The following is a 22627-nucleotide window of genomic DNA, read 5'->3' as shown; positions in this document are numbered from 1 at the left end:
AAGATAAAAATAAATCTTGTTGCCATTTGTTTCTGGAGGAGGGGAGGAACTTTGTCATGTGACAGTGATGGCGATGCAGCGCAGGATTGTGATGAGTTTACCTGTGTTAAAGCAACAAATCTCTAGGAGGCAAATATCAGAATAGAGATACAAGTTTATTAAAACAATTGCAATTGGAGAAAGGTCATTTAACACACAGCGGTCAACAGCACACATGAGTGTCAAAGAATCTCTCTGGCTGCGTCGCCTGAGCAGCCTCCCTTTATACAGAGTCAAGCACGTAGCCAATGGCGGGAGCATTAACCACACAAAGAAAGAAAAAAACATAAGTACAGACAGTTTCTTCTTGATAATAGGGCAAAGGTGACACACAGGTCATCTGGTGGAAACATCTGCAGTTTCGAAAGTTGTGACACCTTAACCACAAATAATTCTGCATATGACACTTTTACTGACCTTTTGTTGTATGCGGTTTACTTGCAGAATCAACAGGTTATTCTTAGATAGTTAAGATAGTTAAGTGAGACAAGAAGCCCTATCTGCTTGTCCTTCTGTTCAACTCAGGTTTCGTATCCGTGCAACTCAGAGGCCCCAATTAACGGTGGCTGCTGAGTGAGCTAGATTGTGATCAGGAAGTTTCCTGTTAAAACAGTATTCATAGAACAGACAATTGTCACCCTTTAACTGCAGTCAGTGTCAGAAACTGTGACCTTTAACATACTTAACACATACTAAAATGAAATAAGAATAAATGAGTAATAGGATTAAATGTGTAAAACAATCAATAGTAAGGTAATAATAAAAGTAATCAAGTAAAAGAAAAAAGTAATTGATAATAAAAGTATTCAAAAGTATTCAAAACCTTTATGAAATAATAGTCATTAATAATTTACTTCAACACCTGTAGCAGAGAAGCTATGGTGAAGTCAGCGGTGTGGTCATTTTTTTCATGGTGTCGAAAGGATAGTGAAATATATTTATTTAATGTATGTAATATCTGCAAATATATGAGTTATTAGCCATAACAGCTATATTAAGAATGGATTTCGATATTAGCTCAAATGTTCAAATCAGAACATCCCTAGTTTTATTTTTGCCAACTTCCTTCCTTCCTTTCTCCATCTTCTTCTTCTTCTTCTTTAATTACAGCTCCATCTGCTTTATATTAACACTCTTGTTTCCTGGGTCACTCAGGCTTGCTGAGTTGGTAATAAGCTTCCTAGTCACAGAGATGTAATCTTCAAATCTATTTTTAGTTAAACTGGTCCTCTAAAAGAAAATGTGTTTGAACCTGCTTCTTAGCAGAAGGCCTTCGTCTGAGCAGTACTGTTGTTTTTTATTACCATAAAGGACATTTCTTGGTATATTTTAATGTGGATGCATTTATTAAGGTACACTTAGGCTTTTAAAATCTGTGCAATCACCTCCTCCACTTTTTTTCCTTATTGACAATCAGTTATGTTTTGTTCTTCTGTCCCACCAGTGTTACAGCTCTGTAGACCTACAGTCTTTCTTTGTCTTCAATCAATTTAGAATGTTGTAAAGACAATTATTTAAAAGCTTTGGGTTTAAAACTCGTTCTAATGTGTAGCTATGCTACACTTTATGTTTGCATTGGTATTTTGTTGCACATTAATCAGCTTCTGTGATGTTCCACTGCATTTAGGCTGACTAAAACTGTATATTTTGTATGTTTTTTGAAAACATTCGTTTGTTTTGAGCAAATTTGCTTGTTGCATACTAAGTGTACTTAAAGTACTTTTGGGCAGGTATCCCTGATTGAAAAACAATGAGATTCTGTGTAAAGCCAGCCTTGAATGCATTCATGTCTTGAGGACAGCATTGAGATATGCATTGGCTTTACCCTCTTGTATATATGTTTAAATAAACATCCACAGCAACATGAATGGTAACGGGGATGTACATAAGTCAGCTAGGTTTGTGTCTCATGAACATCAATTGTAATATTTTGGTTTTAAACCTGAAAAGACTCTTTCTAAAAAGGCACTGGTGATGAAATGGCATTTGTACATGTAACGGACATTAAAATGAGCGCATGTTGTTTTTAAACAGGGTTTTATAATCTTTCTGTGAGCCCTAATAAGGAGCATTGTTGTCATTTTTATAGTGCATTGCCATGCATGAGGAAATTGCTTAAGCACATTTTAATAAATGCAGTATGTGAAATATTGATTTAAATGTAGCTTTAGCAGCTATTCCAGGCGCATACATCATCCTCTTTTGTGGTATCATTTGGGTAACATTTTTTGATACTATGTGAATCTACTCTGTTCTTTTTTCTGTCTTCGCAAGTTTGAATTATGAATTTTAAACATTTATTTCCCAAGATGGTTACAACCCTGCATTTCTACCTCACTGATATAAATCAAATGTATTAACAACTGAACTCTTGTTTCTGCATTCCAGTAGGAGGCTAGCTTCTCTGAAGCAATGCGCCTTATTTCAGCTAAAATAAACATCTATTCATTTAATGTAACAGGTGTGATGTTGTTCATGATCCAGATGAGAATTAGCTGAAATGTCTGAAAAGCTCGACTGAAACAAGGTAGGAAACAAAATTACTTATAAATTTTGTTGGGGAAAAAATAACATGACTCTTGCCACCTTTACTGTGGTATAATAGTTTGACAAGTTGCAAGCCTTTGTATGCTCTCCCTCATATCTGCATGAGTTGCAGATTGCTGGTGTGTATTTCAGCTGTCATTTGCTAAAGACAGGGAACACCCTGGACAGGACATCACTGGGCAGCACAGAGGCACACAGGACAAACAACTACACACACATTCACACACACACAGACCCACATAAGAGCAATTTAGAGACCATTCAGCCTAACATAAATATTTTTGGGCTGTGAGAGGAAGCTGGAGTACCACTGGGAGAATCCTTGCATGCAGAAAGAACCCAGGTTGGGATTCAAAGGCATACAACAAAGCAGTCTGTGTAAGCGTTCTGCATATTGCTAAGTTGGTATAAAGTTTGATATTCTAATGTGGTGCAAAATTAAAGTAATATTTTACATTTTAAGGACTAAGCATTTAATCAGGTCTAGTTGAAAATGTAAAATGTTTAGATGGTTAAACAAGAACTAGATTTTTTTTTTACTTTGAGAAAAGATTCTTTGAAGAAGTTTGAGATTTATGGTATTTTTTTAATCTGTTTTTTTTTTTTTTAGTCCGGATTTTCAAGATGCTTTTTTTGTCACAGTGACAAAAACATCTACACCTTCTATTTTAGATGGACAAAAGTATTAAAGCCACAATATATAAATTGAGCTAATCTAGACTGACTGGGTGTTTCCAATTTTTTACATTTTTTCAAAAGGAGATTGTAGCTGTGGAAGTTATATCTAGTAAAAAAAAAATATATATATATATACAGTACAGACCAAAAGTTTGGACACACCTTTCTAATTCAATGGGTTTTCTTTATTTTCATGACTATTTATAAGGCAAGAAATCCCACTTATTAACCTGACAGGGCACACCTATGAAGTGAAAACCATTTCAGGTGACTACCTCTTGAAGCTCATCAAGAAAATGCAGAGTGTGTGCAAAGCAGTAATCACAGCAAAAGGTTGCTACTTCGAAGAAACTAGAATATAAGGGGTATTTTCAGTTGTTTTACAATTTTTTGGTTTAGTGCATATTTCCACATGTGTTATTCATAGTTTTGATGCCTTCAGTGTGAATCTACAATGTCAATAGTCATAAAAATGAAGGAAACTCATTGAATTAAAAGGTGTGTCCAAACTTTTGGTCTGTACTGTATATTAAAAAAGGAGTAAGTATAAACAATCTTACATCGGGTTTTATTTAGAGATATAAGAATAAAGGGGTTTTTGTCAGGATTTTGTGTTAACCCCCCCCCCCCAAAAAAACCCACACATTTATTTTGTGTTTGGCAGCCACAGAAAATGCCAGTTGCTATGTTGAAGTTTGCAGCAAAATGTATTAATTGAAAGTTTCAGAAGTATGAATAATTTGGCAAAAGTGTCCATAAGCCAGAAGTCTGCAACTTAAGTCATATGCCACCATCCTGCAACCTTTAGATGCTTGCCTTCTCAAATACACTTGTGCAAAACCTGCTGATATGCTAAGGAGGCAATTTAGCATTTTGATTCGAGTGCGTTGGAACAGTGATGCAAAATAGGTGACAATCAGGAGAAAATAAGTGATGTAAATAACGTAGCTGCGAATTTATTAAAACTACAAGTACCGTCAGCTCGTGGTGTTTACCTGACGTCATCAAATTGCGTCACGCACCGCGTATGTGAGCTTGTGTGACTTCCAAGTAAGATTGATTTGTAAATAGGTAAACATGCCTATGAAAGGGAGGTATCCGATCAGAAGGACGCTGGAGTATCTCCAGAAGGGCGACATCATTTTTAAGACGAGGGTGAAGATCATGACGGTGAATTACAACACACATGGAGAGCTGAGCGAAGGAGCAAGGTCAGAGCTAACGGCTTAGCAACACACAAGCACTAGGCTTACAGCCACATTACACTGCAGCGGTCACATATAGTTAAATCCATCAAGAGTATTACAGTTTATATCAGTTCCTGCATATTTTTAAGATGTTTTTTTTTTTTTTATATCTTCCAGGAAGTTTGTATTTTTCAACATCCCGCAGATTCAGTACAAGAACCCGTGGGTCCAAATAATGATGTTCAAGAATATGACGCCATCGCCCTTCCTGAAGTTTTACCTGGGTGTGTGTGATTTCTCACACAATCCTCGGCGAAGGATTGCTTTAGATGCTGTCTTAACTTTGAGGTTGTCTCCGTCTCTGTTTAGATGATGGTGAGCAAGTCCTGGTGGACGTGGAGGGAAAGGACTACAAGCTAATTTCACAGCATGTTAAGAAGATTCTGGGTAAATCAGAGTAAGTATGGATGGTGTTTTATGCCACTCAAAGGTGTTCATGCAATTGCTATGAGTTTGTATTTATTTACAGATGTGGACAAGCGCTGAAGATGAGATGAAAGGCTTCATATAAATGTATATTTTATTACAGTAGCCTAATATTAAAGGGAAGATTTAAGATGGCTCACATGGGAGCTTTGGAGAAGTGGGTGATAATCTTATGTTTGTCTTTACTTTTTAAGATGGGAAAGACAAGAGCACATGTCACTCAATTTATCAGTCTTGATAAAAGCTAATATTCAGTTCTGACATGACAAAAAAGCCAACTCATATTGAGGCAGGCTGTTAATGCAGCTGTTCTGCTCTCTTCTCTCTAGTGAAGTGCTGCATGCTGAAGCTCAAGCCAAGATGCAGGCGTCCCACCCTGCCAACTTCGGCCCAAAGAAGTACTGTCTGAGGGAGTGCATATGTGAGGTGGAGGGCCAAGTGCCGTGTCCCAGCACTACTCCGCTGCCAAAGGAGATGACGGGCAAATACAGAGCCAAGATGGCAGAGACACAGGACTGAGAGGCCGAGCAGCTCACTTTTCCATCTCCTCTTGACATTTATCTGGCTGTGATGGCTATATTAAAGGACATATGCTCCAGCCAGAAGCTGCAGGATCGCACTGACACATGATGGTCTGCTCCACCATTTTCACCCAGACTTTTAACATTCATCAATGCAGATGTTAACATCCAACTCTCAATGTCTCATCTATGTGAAATTCTGTGCAGGTTAACATGTATGCTTGAGTTACAGCTGGGATAAAGTTTTACACTCAAAAATTCTCAGTGTCGTGCATGTAAGTGATGGTGTAAAACATGCATAATCCATATTGACTCATCCTGCCAAAATGATACCATTCCTCGAAACAAAGAAACTCCCATTTGCTATTCTGTTGTACTAATTGATGTCAGTTATTTTTCCACTGCTCTAAGAGAACTCCTTCAATCTAATCCAATCTAGTCATAATGTGGCTGACACAAGTGCATCTTTGTAAATTAGGATAATATAAGATAATTTATTTCGTTAATTCAAATAAGTTCGCTACACGCTGATATAGTTTGTGTCAAATTACAGTATTGGCCTTCAGCTGGTCTGCATTGTTGGTTCTGGTGTTTCTAAACGTTCCTGCAGAGTCTCCATAAAGCTCGTCAGAAGAGGGAAGCGCGAAGCTTTGCAATATTTCCTGGTACTTTCTAGTTTTTGGACTAGAAAAAGCACAACGGACCAATATGATTCTGAAATCATCACCAAGTTTGGAAATTTCACACTGAACCTCAGGCAACTTGATACTCTGTGCCTCTCCATGTGTTCTCTAGACTTTGATTTTTAATTTAAGTTTAAAGAGGAGTTTGTACCAGTCTCAGTCTTCTCAATTTCTCTGGTGCAGATGTGACTTCACAAAGACAGATGTACCTCTGACTCTGACTCCAGCTGAACTTCACACCTTTCCAATCTCCCCAACTCTTGAATTTCCTTTACATCACAATTCTCTCAAGGCTTTAATTATTCCTGTGTAAGTTCTTTTACTACACTTTTACCTTCCACCCAACTTTTCAGCAACGTGGAGGATGTCTATTTACTGAATGCTCATTTCAACTGGAATCCCCATGGTTGGGTTAGCTTTAATATTTCTCTATTTTTATTGCTTGTAAACAATTTGTTTTAAGAGAATGAATCTTGTGTTATTGCAGGTTTAAAACACACAAGTTGGGTTGTGTGTGTGTGTGTGTGTGGGTCTATACCAGTTTCATGTTGAAACCTATTTTAAAACTCCTACATATGTAATTCCAATTAATTACATATGTAAATTTTTTTACCTGCCAGGAGATTAGAAACAAAGTTAGGAACAAAAAACATCACAAAATATTGTTACAGATGAATTTATTTGTGTTGAAGAAACTTCCTCTTATTAAAGTGATGGCTGTGAATCATTGTGCAGTTCCTTGTTTTAATGCAGGGATGTTGCAATTACCTCAAAACTAAAATCAACTGCTAACATACATGTAAGGAATTCACAACGTCACAAAAAATATCTCTGCCTCAGTTTCCTGACTATCTGCAGATGTTACAGATTAGCAGATAAACTCGAAGAAAATGGAAACAATGACGGAAAGCACAACAACAAATTCAAGTTGGAGCAAACATAGCAGCTCTGGATCATAATACTGCTGGCATTCATGTAGTGTTAGCATACATCTAACAAGTGTCTTTAAGTTTTCTATAATCATCATTTCTAGACGCACAGATTTGAGCATCCTACGCTTCATTAACGGCTGTCTACAGTGTTCCTTGCTAAACAGTGTTGTGTTAAGTTCACACAGGACGAGTGAGCTGTTCAGATAAACTCTGGATTGAAGATTGAAAGCGATAATAACATGCACCAGGAGAACGGGAAGACGAGTCCAGCCACGAGGTCAACATCAAAGAGCCACACGAGGCTCACCGTAAACAAAACAAAACAACACCTCACCCTGTCGGTCACAGTAGCACATGAATTTTTTTTGTCTGTTGGCTTTTGGTGGAATCACAAATGATTTTTTTTTTTTCTCAAAGCGAAGTGCATAAAAAGCAGTTTATCTAATTCATTTGATCAAAACTTTCAAAGTTGGAGTTTAGATTAACAGAAAAAAATCATTAGTGCATTAATGTCCAAGTATTTCTGTTACTGTTATTGTAGGAAAAAAACAAACAGTTCTAAGCTTAAATTTCTTAGCATGTACACGTAAAAATGACTTTATTATGTAATGCACCTTTAACTCTTTATACAAACCTATAGTTTTACATCAACAATTAGTTAATTTGCTGCTATAGAAGTTATTTTAATTTTAAGATGTCTACAGTTGCAGACCTAAAAGTTAACCCTTCACTCCCAGTGTTGTTCTTGGCCCTGATAGAAATGCACAGAGCAGAGTTAAAACTTTTGGACTTTGTTCACACCTTCAACTGAAGAACTAAACCACATCATCCAATTCATTCAAATAACATTCTGCTGTCTTCCTTTGTTCGTTTTTGCATTGTTACAACTTCGTAAGTGTGCCTGTACAAATTAATTTTTACTCTGTGCTTTAAGCTCATGCATGGGTTTGAGCTCAGCCCTATGCAACTTTAAATGATCTAAAAAGATGTTAGAAAATTAAGGACTGTAAATCTAGGTACACATTCAATTAATGTGTGATGGATCAGACTTCATCCAAACTGCAGTAACCTGGGTTGACCATTCCTAAAGTGTGTGAGCCTAGCACAACTTGGTAAATAGCAGGTGATTGGAGCCAGAGTGTGTTAGTGCCTCTTCTTCTTCTGCTCCTGCAGAGTGTGCTGTAGCTCTTTGAGATTCTCCGACAAGAGCTCAACCTCGTCGAGCCGCCCGCTGAGTTTGGCATCGAAGATGTACGCCCTGATGTTGTCGATCTGCTGGAGCAGCAGCTCTTCCTCTATCATGTCCACATCTGGCAGAGCTTCGTTGTCGACGTCCCCGTCAAATGGGTTGGTGGAGACCTCGGGCGAATTCCCAGCAGCGTCCATAAAGGGGTTACCTGCGTTGTCCCCCTCGAACGGGTTGCTTGATGCAGTTTCAGCCTGTTGGTCCTTTCTGTCTGCATCTTCTTCAAAGGGGTTGTATTCCTTCTTCCCGTTGGAAACTTCCTTCTTGATGTCCTCGAAGAAGGGATTGGATGGATCCTCCTCAATGGGAGTGGAGTCCTCCTCTTCGAAAGGGTTAAGGGAGGTGCTGCTCTGTCCTTCACCACTAGGCGGGGTTATGTGCCCCCCTAAGCTCCTTAGTCTTGGAGGAGAATCCTCTAGAGGTGTGAGCGAGGAGAGGGCTCTGACGGCTGATGGACAGGCCTCGGCTTTCAGAGTCGGGATCTCTGCCATAGTTTCCACCCCCGACTCCACCTGGTGATCTCCTGCTGGGTTGATATCCAGAGACGGCTCCCAGGTGAAGGACGGCTGAGTAGAGACAAAAGTGGAGCCCCACTGCTCCCTTCCCTCCCTTTCCCGAGCCTCCAGGCGCTGCAGCTCCCCTTGCTGCAAGCTCTCCTCCTGCGCCAATTTTTGGGAGAGAGCGATGGCCATGCTGGTTTGCTGCTGGTCGTATTCATCCTGCAGCTGACGCAGGTTCTCCTCCAACATGGCGACCTCATCTGTCCGTTGAGCTTCACGCGCCTGACGGAGGAATGACTGAATGTTTTCAATCTGCTGCAAGAGGGGATCTTCCAGCTCGCTGCGAGCGAGGGCAGAGTCAGCAGAGGGCAGCCACCCGCCAGCCTTGGTCATGCGGGGGACTCTAGAGGCCTGCGGCAGCTCTCCATTGGCCGGTGGGCGGTTTTTCTCATACTCCTGCCTCCTTTTCAGACTCTCCTGGGCCGCCTGTTGTCCAGGGAGATATTTAATATTTAGCGACTTGTTATCCCAGAGAAAGAAAATAAAGGTGTGGATGGAGAATCTTACCTGTCTCTCTTGTTGGAGTCGTCTCTCTTGGTCCTGTTTCCTCTTCTCTTTCAGCTCTTCATATTTGTCCTTAGTGGGTAAAGACATCAGCCCCAAAAGCTTCTCCTGGAAAAACAACAACCAAAAGATAAAATGAAAATGAATGAATGTTTTCCAATTCATAAAGAGTCTTCACTATGGCGATAGTCTTGTAGACTGTTCAATTAGGGACCAAAACAAACAAACAAACCAAAACCTTTGAAAAATCTGTTCCTCCCCCTTGCCTTTTGGTGGCTCTGCACCAAAAAACACTGAAGGAAACCTCTAAAGAAAGTGAAGCAAGAACTTCCTTCTTCACGAAATGTAAACAAAAATTTAGCTTTTAGGATTTCTCTTTTATCATCGGTAAAACCACAAGCCAATTCTCCCGCTAAAGCAAGACACACAAGTTTATTTAAGTTACATTTACCCACAATGCCCTGTACTGTACTTTGCTTCCTGCTTTTCCATTTGGAAAAGGTTCCATTTGGCATTCGCATATGCATCTGAACCGCACCAGAGTTCACTTCAACCGAAGAGAGACCTACGTTTGTAGGCGCATCAGAGTTCAACTGTGCATTCCCATGTTCTAGGTAAACATGTATGAATGCACATGTTTACTAAACAGCTGGTGTGAATCCACCCTAGATCACCTGGACAAACAGTGTGGCTGTGTAGCGTATCATCCTCTGTAGCTGGAGAGCCTTCGGGTGTGGCTGCGGCTCACTTTTCACCCCCAGTGTTAAAATCTTCTTACTGAGAAGAAAATAATTCCATTTGATCTCTCAGTTCTTTCACCTGTAAAACCTTCTGTCATGAACAGCACGGACCTTAGAGCATCAATGAGTTCGTAGTATTTCTGCACTTCCAGCCTCAGTCCTCCAGCAGTGTCCAGATTGTATGTGGTTTCTCCGGCGCTTTGAAATGAGGAAGTAGATTATCGTCATTTCAGAATAAAATTTTAATAATTAATTTTAACGAATTTCTGCAGGCGACATTTTTGCCGGAAAATTTAAAGTAAAAGAAAAAATACACAAATAATTGCATAGGGTGAGAATTCAGTGAGACTACATTTCTTTCATATACATTTTTTTTATTAATGCTTACTTGAGGGATTCAGCCATTCGAATATACTCCGGAGCCTTTTCCTCCACCTTCTCCATGCACATTCTCAGCCTCTGACAGGAAAACAAGGATTGTGAGCAGGAAGCCTCGAAGGAAAACAATGAATGACAGGAAGGAACTCAAAGAGAATCAGTTGTTCCTCCTACCTCATAAAGTTTCACTATATCTGGAACGTGATCCTTCTCCTCTAACTTCTGCTGCCTCTTCAGCAGAGTGTCCATGCAGTGGTGACAGCAGCGGATCTTCTCATCATCCTTTTCTTCCAAAATGGACGCTACGCTGCTCAAGCTGGTGATGCTGCCCCTCCTGGAGCCCATCCCACTGCCTCCGCCCACTGCTGGTGGAGACTGGGACTGACTGGGGCTTCCAGGCACACACAGAGCTTCTCGAGTGCCATTAATGAGCTTCTCTGTTTAAATGTGTAAAGAAAATTAGCAAAAACAAAGAATCAAGACATGACTTCAGATTTTCAAAGTGTTGCTACGTACGGGCCAAAGGCAGGGGAACGAACTCCATGCACCTCCTGCACATGATGGATCCACAGAGCCGACAATGGTGGCGTCTGTTTCGGATGTTGAACTTGTTTCCACAATCGGGACAGAAGGGGACATCGGAGTCACTCACCCAGGACACCACAGACTTCTCAATGGCTGCAGAAGAGGAGGAAAATCCTTTGTTTGCTATACAAGTTCAGACTGACAGAAAGCCCAGAGCATTTTGGAGGATTAAAGAAACAAACCTCTAATTTTAGCAGCATCTGCGTTGGCTCGGTCAAACGCCGTCAACTGAAACATAATTTTGTGTGGTTAATAGTTGCATTATTAAATTGAAAAGAGCAAAAAGAAAAATATGCAATTTGCAATATTTATTGGGCAAACCTTTTCCAGTCTAATGATGAGCTTATTGACTTCAATAACATAATGATCGATGCGTGCTGCCCGGTGTTTCTTAAACAGGTCCAGGTGACTTCTAGTTGCTCCTGTGTGGGAAAATATAAGCAGGAAAACTTGATAAATATAACAAATTGAAGAAATTGTGTATTGTTCCTTTATTTTTCGCTTTACTTGCACTTTTGTATATTAAATATTACAGAAGTAGAGTATTACCCAGTTCCTGAGGTTCCCACATGTAAGGGTCGACCCCACCGTAGTAGAAGGACTCATAACTGCCTGTGTCTGGTCGGTCGTCTCCATCCCTCTTCAACAGTTTGTCTTTGGCTTTCTTTGCCTTCTGAACCAGATCTAAATAGATAACAATAAAAAAGGAGAAACAATCTATCTGAATGGGACAGAAATGATCATATTTCAGCATTTTTACCTCCTCGTCGTATAGAAAACAGCAAAGAAAGAACAAAAATAAAGACAAAACAACTGAAATTATTCTGGACTCAAAAGCATCGCTGTCAGAGAAAAATAGAGCAAGATCAGTATAAATGAAATTCAAACTGACCTGAAACTATAATGAAATGACAGCGCAGGCTGATTATTATAGAAATCTTACTGTGAATAAAAACACGTGAATTGCTCTTTGTTTTCACAGATCTTTCTGTATAATTTGGATTAGATTAGCATTTCTAAAGTACTTAAGCTGTTACAAAAATAAATCTTTTCTACAGGTGTATTCTTCTAATGATATTCCGCCAGTCTTTCCAGAGTGATTCCTTTTTCTGAAAAATCATATAGAACCAATAGCTGTGCTTTTATATAACAACTACTTTGCTTCAATAAATTACATTTTAATTCATATAGCCTGTCTGAAGGTAAACTGGTTCTGATAATTCACAATTATGTGGAATCTAAATTGATCCAAATTCAGCTTAAAACAATCCAAATCATTCACTCATACATTCCACTAGGAGGATTTTCTGCTACTGTACATACTCTTGAGCTGTCCTCGAACATGCCGATCGTCTCCTGAATGCTCCTCCTCATAGTGGCCCTGGAGTTGGTAGAAAGACTGGAGGTCCTTCAGGCACAGAGGGCAGAGAAAGCCCTCCTTTACTTCACCTGTGCCCTCAAACGGCGGTGCATAGCTGGAGGCCATGACGACAGTAGGAGCTTGTGACGTTTAGGAGGAGGTCCGAGGTGCCATGATCCTGCTTGGGCCAACATGTCACAGGGTGTGTACTCTACCGTCAGTTAGCTCCATAACACCTGAAGCAGGAGAACGACATTAGAGGAGAAAATCCAGAAGCTGCAGAGAAACAAAGCAAACTGAGGCGCCAAACAGAAACACCTACAGGTGAAAAATATTAGGTGTTGACTTCCTGAAAAGTTCAGTCTGAGATTTTGAGAAAATAGGCGGCGCTTTGTGAGGGCAAGTGTTTTTAGGCACCCCAAATGAGATTCAGGGATTCCTCAAACATGCATGAAAGAATCAAAGCAACACTCCAGGAATGTTTTTGATGAAGGAATAACATCATAGCATGTAAAAAGTAAATTTTACATAATACCCCCCCCTTTAAAAGACCAGAATTTTATAATTCTTGTCTGTCTGATGACATGTTTAAATATGAAATCAGATGTTCTGATCAGATACTCAGTACTTGCGTAACCTTTTTACGGAACACTTTTTTTTACTCTTACTTGAGTAATTTCTTGAATTACTTTTTACTTTTACTTGAGTAAAAATATGATGAAGTAGTGCTACTCTTACATTTCTGTAAGTATTGGTACTCTGTTCTTCTCTGCTGTTTATGCTTGCTTGAGCTCAGCAGATATAAAAATATATATATACTTTTTTGTATCTTATTGAACGTGTCAAGTTACAATTAAAATGACATCAATGTAAACAAGAAACGATCAAAGGAGTGGGTAGACGTGTAAAATGACTAACATTAAATCATGAAGTGAAGGTTCATTTTTCACTGTGCATTTTAGGTCAAAGCAAGCATGTTAATCCTTAAGGGAATTTACTCACGGTGGGTAATGAAGGCAGATGTTTTACTCAATTAAGAGTAGCTTTACTTCATTATGTTATTACTCAAGTAAAAGTTAAACAACACAGTGCAGTAAACTTCTTTTTCCAAAAAGTTAACCAAGTAAACGTAGCTAATTACCCACCTCTGCTAAATAAAAGTACAACAAAATGTCCAGATTTAAAACTGTCTCAAATGTAACATAACAAAAATCTCCTGATAATTATAACCGTAAAATCATGTAGTAGCAGCTTCATGAATGAGGTTTAAGGGTTTAAATGAACTTCTATTCAAAATGACACTAATTTAAAAAGGCATACATGTATTTAAGACAGAAGTTTTTATTGTATTTTCATCCATCAGTTAGCTAAATGTAGCTCTATCTCCCCATCACTATTCATCCCTCACGATATCAGTATCTTTTAGCGTGTACTAATGCAACATACAATACCTGGGTATCTAAGTCACTTTTAAAACAACCCATTTGTCCCTTTTCAATCTGGTGTTTAATGTTCATCATCATATAAAGACAGCAGTAAAATGTTAGCATAATAGGGCTAATATTCCTTTGCTTTGCTTTTGTTTCTCCCACAGCGCAGCTGGAGGCACGAAAACGAACAACTTCAACTCGCACATAAACACGTACTAACCCGTTAGTCACCGGGGGAGATCATTTATGATCACAAATGTGTCCGAGAATGAACGTGTTGTTGACAGGTTGAATTTTTCTTCACAGCTCGACTCCAACAGCCTCGGCAGCCCCACCTGATCATGTGATTAGCCTTCCGTTGCTAAGGGAAGAGAAGAAGGACAAACGATCCCGAACGCGTAAATCGATTTCAGTAGTTGAGCTTTTAGACTAAAAGAAACGCAAAAGAAAAAAAGAGAAAAGTGTGTTTTCGTATTTTAGTACTACTTTCGGATGGGGGCAACAAAGAGGGATTCATTTGAATAAACTGATATCATACTTCAACTTGTAGAAGAATCAGAATCAGCTTTATTTGCCAAGTTTGTGCACACAAACAAGGAATTTGACTTGGCTCTGAATTAGGATAGTTAAAATATAAACATATATATATATATATATATATATATATATATATATATAAATCTCCTTTTGCTTAAATTTGTTTTGTGTATTTATTATTTTGTTTGTTGAAGCATTTGTGATTTTTATTTTTGAGAGGTGCTAAAGTTTTAGTAACTTACTGAAAAGTCTATAAATGCATTATGTTCAGGATGAGTGGAGTCTGCAGAAATTTAAACCTCCATTTTCCTGACCCTAAACCTCCTGGATGGAGGTCAGGCCCGACGACCCTCTACGCAGTTTGGAGCTGTCTTGTTGGTGAATGTTCTTTTACTGTCCCTCTATCCAAACCAAACCAGTAAGTGGCGGTAATGCGCTGCTGGTTTACAAGCAATGAACATCAACAAGCACCTTTTCTCCTTTTTTGCTTCTATTGCTGAAATTGTCAGCTGTAAAAATAAATCCATTTTAATTTATAAGCAACATTAGTGTTACTAGATTGAGTACAAAAGAAAATTTACTTGAAATACTTATCTGAAACCCCAACTCCCTTTCTTTATAAGTTACACACACGTTTGGGCCTTAGGGAAGTTTGGTCTTTCATACTCTTTGTTAGTTCTACTTCTATAAATGGTGTGTTGTGTTTATAGGAGTAAATCCTAAAAACAGTGTTTTCTCAGAAAGTGAATGGGAATTGTAGTTTCCTGGCCAGGCTTGTGTGCATAGTATTTAATCTATTATTCAGATTGAACAATAGCATAGGTGTGTTGAGTTCATGTATGTCTCTGTGGTACAAAAGGTGCAACTGTATACATGTGGTGCCCCAAAATGTCACTTCTGCCATTGCAAACATCCAAACCAAGAACACCATCCAGTTTGTGAACTGGTGCCCTACTGGTTTCAAGGTGGACATCAAATAACAACCTCTCATTGTGGTTCCTGTTGGAGATGAACCCAAGACCCAGAGGACGCTTTCAAGGGAAGTCCATTTTGGAGGGAATGCTTCTGATCTGCTTTAATTCTATGCAGAGTTTATAGTGTTGATTTGGTGATTTGATGTATTTCATTCAACAATAACGTCTGAAAACTGAATATTTGAGTTGGTTTGCTTCGTTTTCTTTTTGATGAACCGAGCAAATAAAATACAACAGTCTACTCCAGACAGAAAAATGTTTTTAATTCGTTTAATGTTTTCAACACACAGTAAGCATTGAAAAGGAAACAGTGGGAGTGGACCTCATCATGGGCAAGTTGTCACTAACTAATGAAATTATTATATTTATTAGGTTAGGGTAACCTTCAGATGTGTTGAAGATTAATCAACAAAACAGATTTACTTATGAAAACATTGAATATTCTTTTGTTATTGAAGACGGAAAATTCAGGGCGAACTATTTTCAAGGTTGTGAAGCTTGATCAGAGTTTCGACCCAAAATGAGACACAACAAATACAGGCGACTCTTTCCACTGATTGTATTATCAGTGTGAATTATGAAGACTGGGGATCCAGGAGGCCTGTGTGCTGCAGTCTGTTCTGCTTTAGCTGTATGAGATGTCCTGGGTCTCTACCACTTTGATGAGAATCGGCCCTGACCTCCGCCGCTGGTGATTAGCTGCCAGGAAAGAGGATGTTGAAACAGGTGAAACACACATAATTTACTGCTGCTGCTTTGAGGGACTTTGGGTTTATTTATTTATTTATTTTTTCAGAAAGTTTTCAGAGGTCAAAAATGGTCAAAAAGTACAGCAATATTATAATGCCCTCACACTCACTTTTAATGGGTTCTGAGCTCACATGTCTGATGGGTGCTGAGCGGACATTAATAACAGTCTTCTGTCCAAGTCTGGTGATGAAAAAGCAGATAGGTATGCAATTGATGGGCATTAAAGATTAAATGCATTTTTACTCATCCTGTTCTAAATCAGCTGATATTTGCCAATATTCATGAATTCACCATACGGCAATCAGAACTGCAACCTTTAACTGGTTCAGAGGGAAATGACTTGCTCCAGCAAGTGCTTTTGTGCTACCCAGTTTTCTTACATTTGTTCACACATAAACATGTTTATGTGTATTGTGTAGGATTTTGTATTATTTTTAATTATGATAACGATTATTAAAAAAAAAAAAGATAATACATCATTGATGACATTTCCCAAATTTCCCCACGAAGTAACATAATTTGACATGCCAACGTGCTATGATCTTTGCCACAAGAGGGCAGTATTACATCACACTTTAATCTAAGGCAAAAACTGGAAGTATGTTGTTTCTGACATTCATGTTTTTATGAGAATAATTTCTTAAATAATAAGTTAAGCAAAAAAAAATATATATCTTTTTTTCTGGCTTAACTATTATCTTGTGCAAAGAAAACCTACGTAAAAATAGTTCCAAAATTAAATGAAAGATAAATAATTGATGTGATTCATAAATGGATAGATTTTTAGCAGCTCTCACCTGTCCTCCTCTCCTTCCATCAATTTCATATAAGTGGAAATCTCGATATCCAGGGCCATCTTGATGTTCATAAGTTCCTGGTATTCCCTGATCTGTTTAGCCATGACATGTTTTGCGTCCATCAAAGATTTCTCCAAGTCCTTGATGCGGTCTTTAGCATTAAACACAGCTTGTTCCCCATTTGATTCCACCTCAGTAATGCTGTTCTGAATGCTGTCACACTGTACAAGATAGAAAAGTGGTGTAAACATGTGTTTTTCAGACTCTATTGTTAGTCATTTTAATAGTAGCAAACCACATGTTGTTCTTTTATATGTGCTTCCGAAGGATTAATATTAAACAAAGAAGTGTGATACCGTGATATATGGTGCTTAAAAGCTCTGACAGACAGCATTTGGTTTTGCAGTCTTTTTAAATTAGTTAGATCCTTAAATTTAAGACAGAGAGCAATCCTCTCTTCCTCACCTGTGGTTTTATAACATCAATTTCATGCGTCAGGCGACTGATCACTCGGTTCATTTCTGCTATTTCCACCTTGGTGGAACGCAGGTCAGCACCATACTGGTTTGCTTGGGTTGTCATCAGGTCAAACTGGTATCCGTGGGTTGTGGATTGAAGAGAAGGAAACAGTAATTATCATATCAGATGAGTAGCAGTAGTGGAAAAAGATCTATCTAATAAACTTTACCAAAGTTTGGGATTTTTAAGGACTAAACAGAAAAATGTTCATACAAACAAATAACATTTTTATAAAGTAATAAATTAAGGCAGTTTTCAAAATTATTTTATTTTTGATTAAAAAAAACATATTAATCTACTAAAGTAAATAATGTGTATGTATGTTAGAACAGGGCAAAGTACTTTCAGAGAAAATATATAGTGTTAACTGTGTCTATTTGACCTTCACATATCTCTGTAGGCTCAGCAGATAGAAACTAATATCAGAGCACAAAACTTGTGTGTGTTGAAACACACTTTAACAGACTGTCTGGTGCATTTTTGGCTACATCATGTTTGTTCTTCATTTAGTGAAGCTGCTCACAGTGTGTGGAGTGCTGAAAATGCTGCAACCACAAGTTTATTTTAAAGAGCTTGCTAGGAGTGTGTGCGATGGACTGGTGACATGGTGACCCTAACCCCTAACCCTCATGACCCCACTAGGGACAAGGGTGTAAGAAATGGATGGATGTCAGGGGTGTCAATAATTGTGGTGGATTTTGTTAAAAGCAAATAGTTCCAAACTAATTTAGAAATTATGCCACACTGAAAAAAAATGTACTGAAGTTAAAGATAGTTTTTATTCCCCATACCCCCTTCTATTTTTAATGGTACAAATCCTGACATTTTTAATGGTACAAATTCTGAAATTATCTTAATTATTATTATTATTTTTTAATATTTACCAGTAAATCCTAGAAGAAAAAAAAGTGTCTTTGTCACCTTTGTCCTGTACCAACGTTCTGTTTCTTCGCGGCTCTGAGCAGCAATTTCCTCATAGTGAGCCTTAACATCAGATACAATCTGATCCATGTTAAGACTGCGGGAGTTGTCCATCTCCACTACCACGGAGGTGTCCTTCAGGCTGCCCTGTAGCTCTCTCATCTCCTTTTATTTAAAAAAAGACAAACAAACAAATACAATAAAATCCCAGTAAAAATCACATCCCAGTAAAAATCACATCCCTATAAAATTCACATCCCTATAAAATTCACTTTTTAAGAGGTGAGGTTACGCACAGCATCATGAACAGCTTTGAGGAAGTTGAATTTGTCAGTAAGACTGGACAACATGGTTTCTAGATCCACCTTAGAGTTGAATCCTGCATCCGTATCCTGGTAACCCAAGAAACATTGACTTTTTAGTCAGTAATATGTGTTTTAAATGTTTTGTAATGTCCAAAAATGTTATAATTTTTACAAATATAAAAATGAAAAATGTCATTTTTTCATGTGCATGATTTTTACCTTTTTGAGTGCTACAAAGTAAATCTCTGACTCAGTCTTCTTGCTGGTCTCTTCTTCATACCTGAAACAACCACAAATATCTTGTTACTCGTGCTGATCTTACCTCTCTTCAAATGAAATCTGTTTCACAGACAAAAATTTCCCACTTTGATTTGTAATTGTCCAGCAGACCATTCCAGGAACTTTTCTCCGCCTCGAGACGCTTGCCATCATTGTGGATGCCTTCCAGCTCTTTTTGCAGGTTGGCGATGTAGGCTTTATACATGAACTCAGTACTGGAGGAAGAGGCAGCCTGACTCTGCAGGAGCTGCCACTTGGTTTCCAGCATCTTGTTCTGTTGCTCCAACAGTTGGACCTGGAACAGAAGTATGAAGCAGATCCATCCAGTCAGGAAGATTGTTCTTGAACTCAAAAATATCCGCTATGAGGCTAGTAATATTAATTTTTCACACATCCTTCACCCACAACAGTGTCTACCGGTGATTTTTGGAGAACTCGTTCTTTCTTCCATCCTCCTCACTGCATAATTCCAAGTCAAATCTCCAGTTTTCATTGTTTCTATTAGATTTGCTTTAAACTTTTAGATAATGATCTGACTGTATGTTTGGAGACTATAAAATAATGCACACAACTGCAGTACTTCAGCGCATGCAGTGAAGTTTCTGAAAGGGCAATGTGACTCACCACTCATGGCCTCCTTCTCTCAGGCTATGAAACCTTTAAGCATTTTAATGGTTTTGGCATCAGGGGAACTTTATATTAAGAGCTGCATAAAAAAAACACCTTCAAAGACTAGTCACACTGGGGCTAAGTTATTCTTACAGATTTGTAAAAATGAATAACAGGGCTACTTATTTTTATAATTAATTGCAACCATCACTGATGGCACATTCTCTCATCTTTCCCATTTTGAAGAGTAGCTAAAAGAAATGAGCCTCATGGTCATACCCCCAAGGGAACAGTCACTGATTGCAGATTTTCTTTTAGGGTGAAACCGATTTTTTAAAATCTGTAACAGGTTTTGATAGGAGACATTTTTTTTTAGCAGAATTTCCCCCTTACCTTTTTGATGTGTGATGCAAAGCGATTATTCAGACCTTTAATTTGCTCCTTCTCCTGAGTACGCAGAGCCTGGACTTCAGGATCGATGTCGGTCTTCAGAGGAGTAAGGAGGCTCTTGTTTATGGTGACAGGTTTAATGGGAACCACGTTGTTTGTGGTGCTGGATTTGCGAACAGGGTTGGATCCCATGGACTTGCTGGTGAAGCCTTCAGAGGGGAAACAAAGTCCAGATCGCCTGTTCTTCTTGATCCTCACACTCATGATGGGGTTTGTGCAATGAGGTTTCTGCTTGGAGTTGTGCTGAGTTCAGGTGATGCTGGAGCTCTCTTGTGAACATTTATCTGTTTTCACAAGTTTATACAGCAAAGACCAGGGTGTGGTGTGATTGTGAAGTTGTATGAATGCAGATTTACCAGTCAGACATCTGCCACTTGTTTTGCTCCCACCTACCCCAGCTGTAAAAATGTTTCCTTCTAATTGTTCCTCTGTAATCTAGTCCTGCTTATCAGCTCTGGTTTTGAATCTTAAATGCATTCGAAGTGTATTTTGGAGGCAAGAACTGGGTGTGTTAAGATTTATAAAGATAAGAAAAATATGAAAGCATCTGTTGGAAGAAAAAAAGATTAAGAAGGCTATGTCATTATATACATCAGGTGGTAAACAGAAAACTGCATAAACAGTGGAAGTATGATTAAATAATATTATTATGAATCATCTAACATCTTTCTTTTGAACAAAAAGGGAATTTGATAGCAGGTCGTGTTTCTGTTCTTGACGTATCCATTTCAACAAATCCAGTTATGGTTCAAAGATAAAAGACACAGAGCCACGACATCTTTCAGACACACCTTTCAGTTTTGATGGCTTAAATGAGACAAAGCAAAGCCCTAACGCACGCCACCCAAAACCTGTTAGGAATTCTGGTATCTTAACATCTTCAAGCTTTTTCTCTTCACTGTGGATTTCTTTGTTGTTTTCTTTACAAAATACTTAGTTATAATATCGAATCTGAATATACGTCAGATACATTTTCTGTCGTTTATTTTGATACCCCTAAATAAAATCCACTGACTTAGAGAGTCCTGGAGGCAGAACTCTCCAAGTTCATAATTAGAATTACTTATCATTTTTACTTAGTGTGAATCTTAACGTCAGCATACATGCACCTGTGAATAAAGGCCTCAGAGGTTAGTTGGAGAACTTTGCTGAAAAACAGCTTCATGAGGACAAAAGTACACAGCAAATGGATAAAATTGTGGAGAAAACTAAAGCAGGGGTAAGTAATTAAAGATAATCTCAAATTTTGCAGAGGAGTGGACAACAATTTCAGTTTCTAGATGAGGAAAGTTGATAGACTGATATGTCAAAAGACTTGCAGATACCCTACTAAAAGTAGTTCTACAAAGTATTGACAAAATGCAGGCACCACTTTAAGAATAATAGTATAAACAAGTCTTAAAACTATATTGTATTTTCCTTCCACTTCATATGCACTACTTTATGTTGATTTTGCACACAATTCTTCCCAAAATGTGATGACATTTATGGTTTTGACCTGTTTTGTGAAACAGTTCATTGTAAATCTTTGTTCTTGTTACAGTTTGAGTTTGTTTTTCTCAGCAGGTTTTCCTTCCTGCTCTCCTCCCCCCTGCTCTCAGGTACTTATTATCGCACATCGTGTTATTATCTCCCTCACTATACATCCATATTTTTTGTTGCACTGTGTCGGATCCCCTTTGTTTATGTGTTCCTGCCATGGCAGTCGGGCAGCATTTTTTGTTTTTGCTCAGTTCTTATACTTCCACTTGTTTATCTTTCAAAATAAAAGTATTTAGCTCCACTATGTGGCTGTTGAGCCCAGGATTTGAGTCTTTTCTTCACATGGATTATGGGTGAATAGAATGTGGCCTTGGGAGGATTTTCCACACCACCATAGTCTAGAATTTGAAGGCCAGGTGTTGTTTTAAGTAATTTGACTGGTTTATATGTAAGGTTCCAGTTTGTTTGTGCGTACTAGTACACACATACAAACTTGTATATTACATACATGTAAGGTGCAAGGAAAAACAAATAGACGGCAAACTACCTCAAAAATACGGAAAGAATCATTGCAATTCAGAAACAAGGAGCAAATCATCAGTTGTGCACAGCAGTAATTAGATGCTTTCATGAGGTTGCAGATATGACAGCTACTGTGATTTCTTTTGTCACAATCCATTGGTTGGTTGGCTGAATGTGCTCACCACTGTTTGGTGTTTCTCTATGGTTTGGCTCTCATTATGGTTCAATGAAACCCCAAAGCTTTAGAAATAACTTTGTAATCCTCTCCAGACTGAAGGATCTCAACATCTTTACTTCTCATCTGTTTTTTGTTTTTTTTAAATTCAGGACATAAAGTGGTTGGTTTTGAGATCTGGTTAGAGCTCTTCAAATAATGTCTTACTTCTCTTTAGTAAAAATCAATCAGACATGTGGTCAATCAAAGGAAACCTATTATTTAACAAACAGCTATTCGATTTTTACAAAGGTTGATCTAGATAGCTTTTTAAAAAACAAAATAAATAAATAAAAACTATCACTCCAAAACCAACTTTTGTAGTTACTTGGGTTATCTACGTGTAATTTTAAAAATATATTTGATAATCTGAAACATTTAAGTGAAATGGA

General features: G+C 38.3%; 3 protein-coding genes and 1 long non-coding RNA gene across 5 annotated transcripts; 1 reads left to right on the top strand and 3 right to left on the bottom strand.

Moving 5' to 3' along the window:
* Positions 1-33: 33 nt before the first annotated feature.
* On the bottom strand, positions 34-1063 carry LOC116728659 (uncharacterized). The gene is made up of 2 exons (XR_004341010.1): positions 902-1063; positions 34-101 (listed from the first exon to the last, which is right to left on the bottom strand). It is a non-coding gene; the product is annotated as an uncharacterized LOC116728659 (long non-coding RNA).
* Positions 1064-4247: 3184 nt separating this feature from the next.
* mrps25 (mitochondrial ribosomal protein S25) lies at positions 4248-6865 on the top strand. The gene is made up of 4 exons (XM_032576880.1): positions 4248-4475; positions 4629-4735; positions 4821-4908; positions 5267-6865. Exons 1-4 carry the CDS (start codon positions 4342-4344, stop codon positions 5454-5456), a joined length of 519 nt encoding a protein of 172 aa, XP_032432771.1. The 5' UTR covers positions 4248-4341; the 3' UTR covers positions 5457-6865.
* On the bottom strand, positions 6802-14234 carry rbsn (rabenosyn, RAB effector). Of its 2 annotated transcripts, none has more exons than XM_032576868.1 (12): positions 14097-14234; positions 12410-12722; positions 11636-11770; positions 11408-11508; positions 11269-11314; positions 11018-11179; positions 10676-10938; positions 10512-10582; positions 10235-10321; positions 10058-10160; positions 9387-9491; positions 6802-9305 (listed from the first exon to the last, which is right to left on the bottom strand). In XM_032576868.1, the coding sequence occupies exons 2-12, from the start codon at positions 12570-12572 to the stop codon at positions 8217-8219; spliced, it is 2325 nt and encodes a 774-aa protein (XP_032432759.1). In that variant the 5' UTR covers positions 12573-12722; positions 14097-14234; the 3' UTR covers positions 6802-8216. The 2 variants fall into 2 exon arrangements, with proteins under 2 accessions (XP_032432759.1, XP_032432751.1); XM_032576860.1 differs by having other exon boundaries at positions 12410-12682.
* A 1392-nt stretch (positions 14235-15626) lies between these two features.
* On the bottom strand, positions 15627-20317 carry LOC116728608 (keratin, type II cytoskeletal 8-like). Its single transcript, XM_032576848.1, has 9 exons — positions 19961-20317; positions 19045-19253; positions 18899-18959; positions 18671-18766; positions 18375-18539; positions 17400-17525; positions 16935-17155; positions 16247-16317; positions 15627-16086 (listed from the first exon to the last, which is right to left on the bottom strand). Exons 1-9 carry the CDS (start codon positions 20219-20221, stop codon positions 16013-16015), a joined length of 1284 nt encoding a protein of 427 aa, XP_032432739.1. The 5' UTR covers positions 20222-20317; the 3' UTR covers positions 15627-16012.
* Between the last annotated feature and the right edge of the window lie 2310 nt (positions 20318-22627).

This window comes from Xiphophorus hellerii, chromosome 1, assembly GCF_003331165.1.
Source record: "Xiphophorus hellerii strain 12219 chromosome 1, Xiphophorus_hellerii-4.1, whole genome shotgun sequence".
NCBI classification, from domain to species: Eukaryota; Metazoa; Chordata; class Actinopteri; order Cyprinodontiformes; family Poeciliidae; genus Xiphophorus; species Xiphophorus hellerii.
Note: the sequence above shows the minus strand (reverse complement) of the source record. Positions and strands in the feature narration are given on the sequence as shown.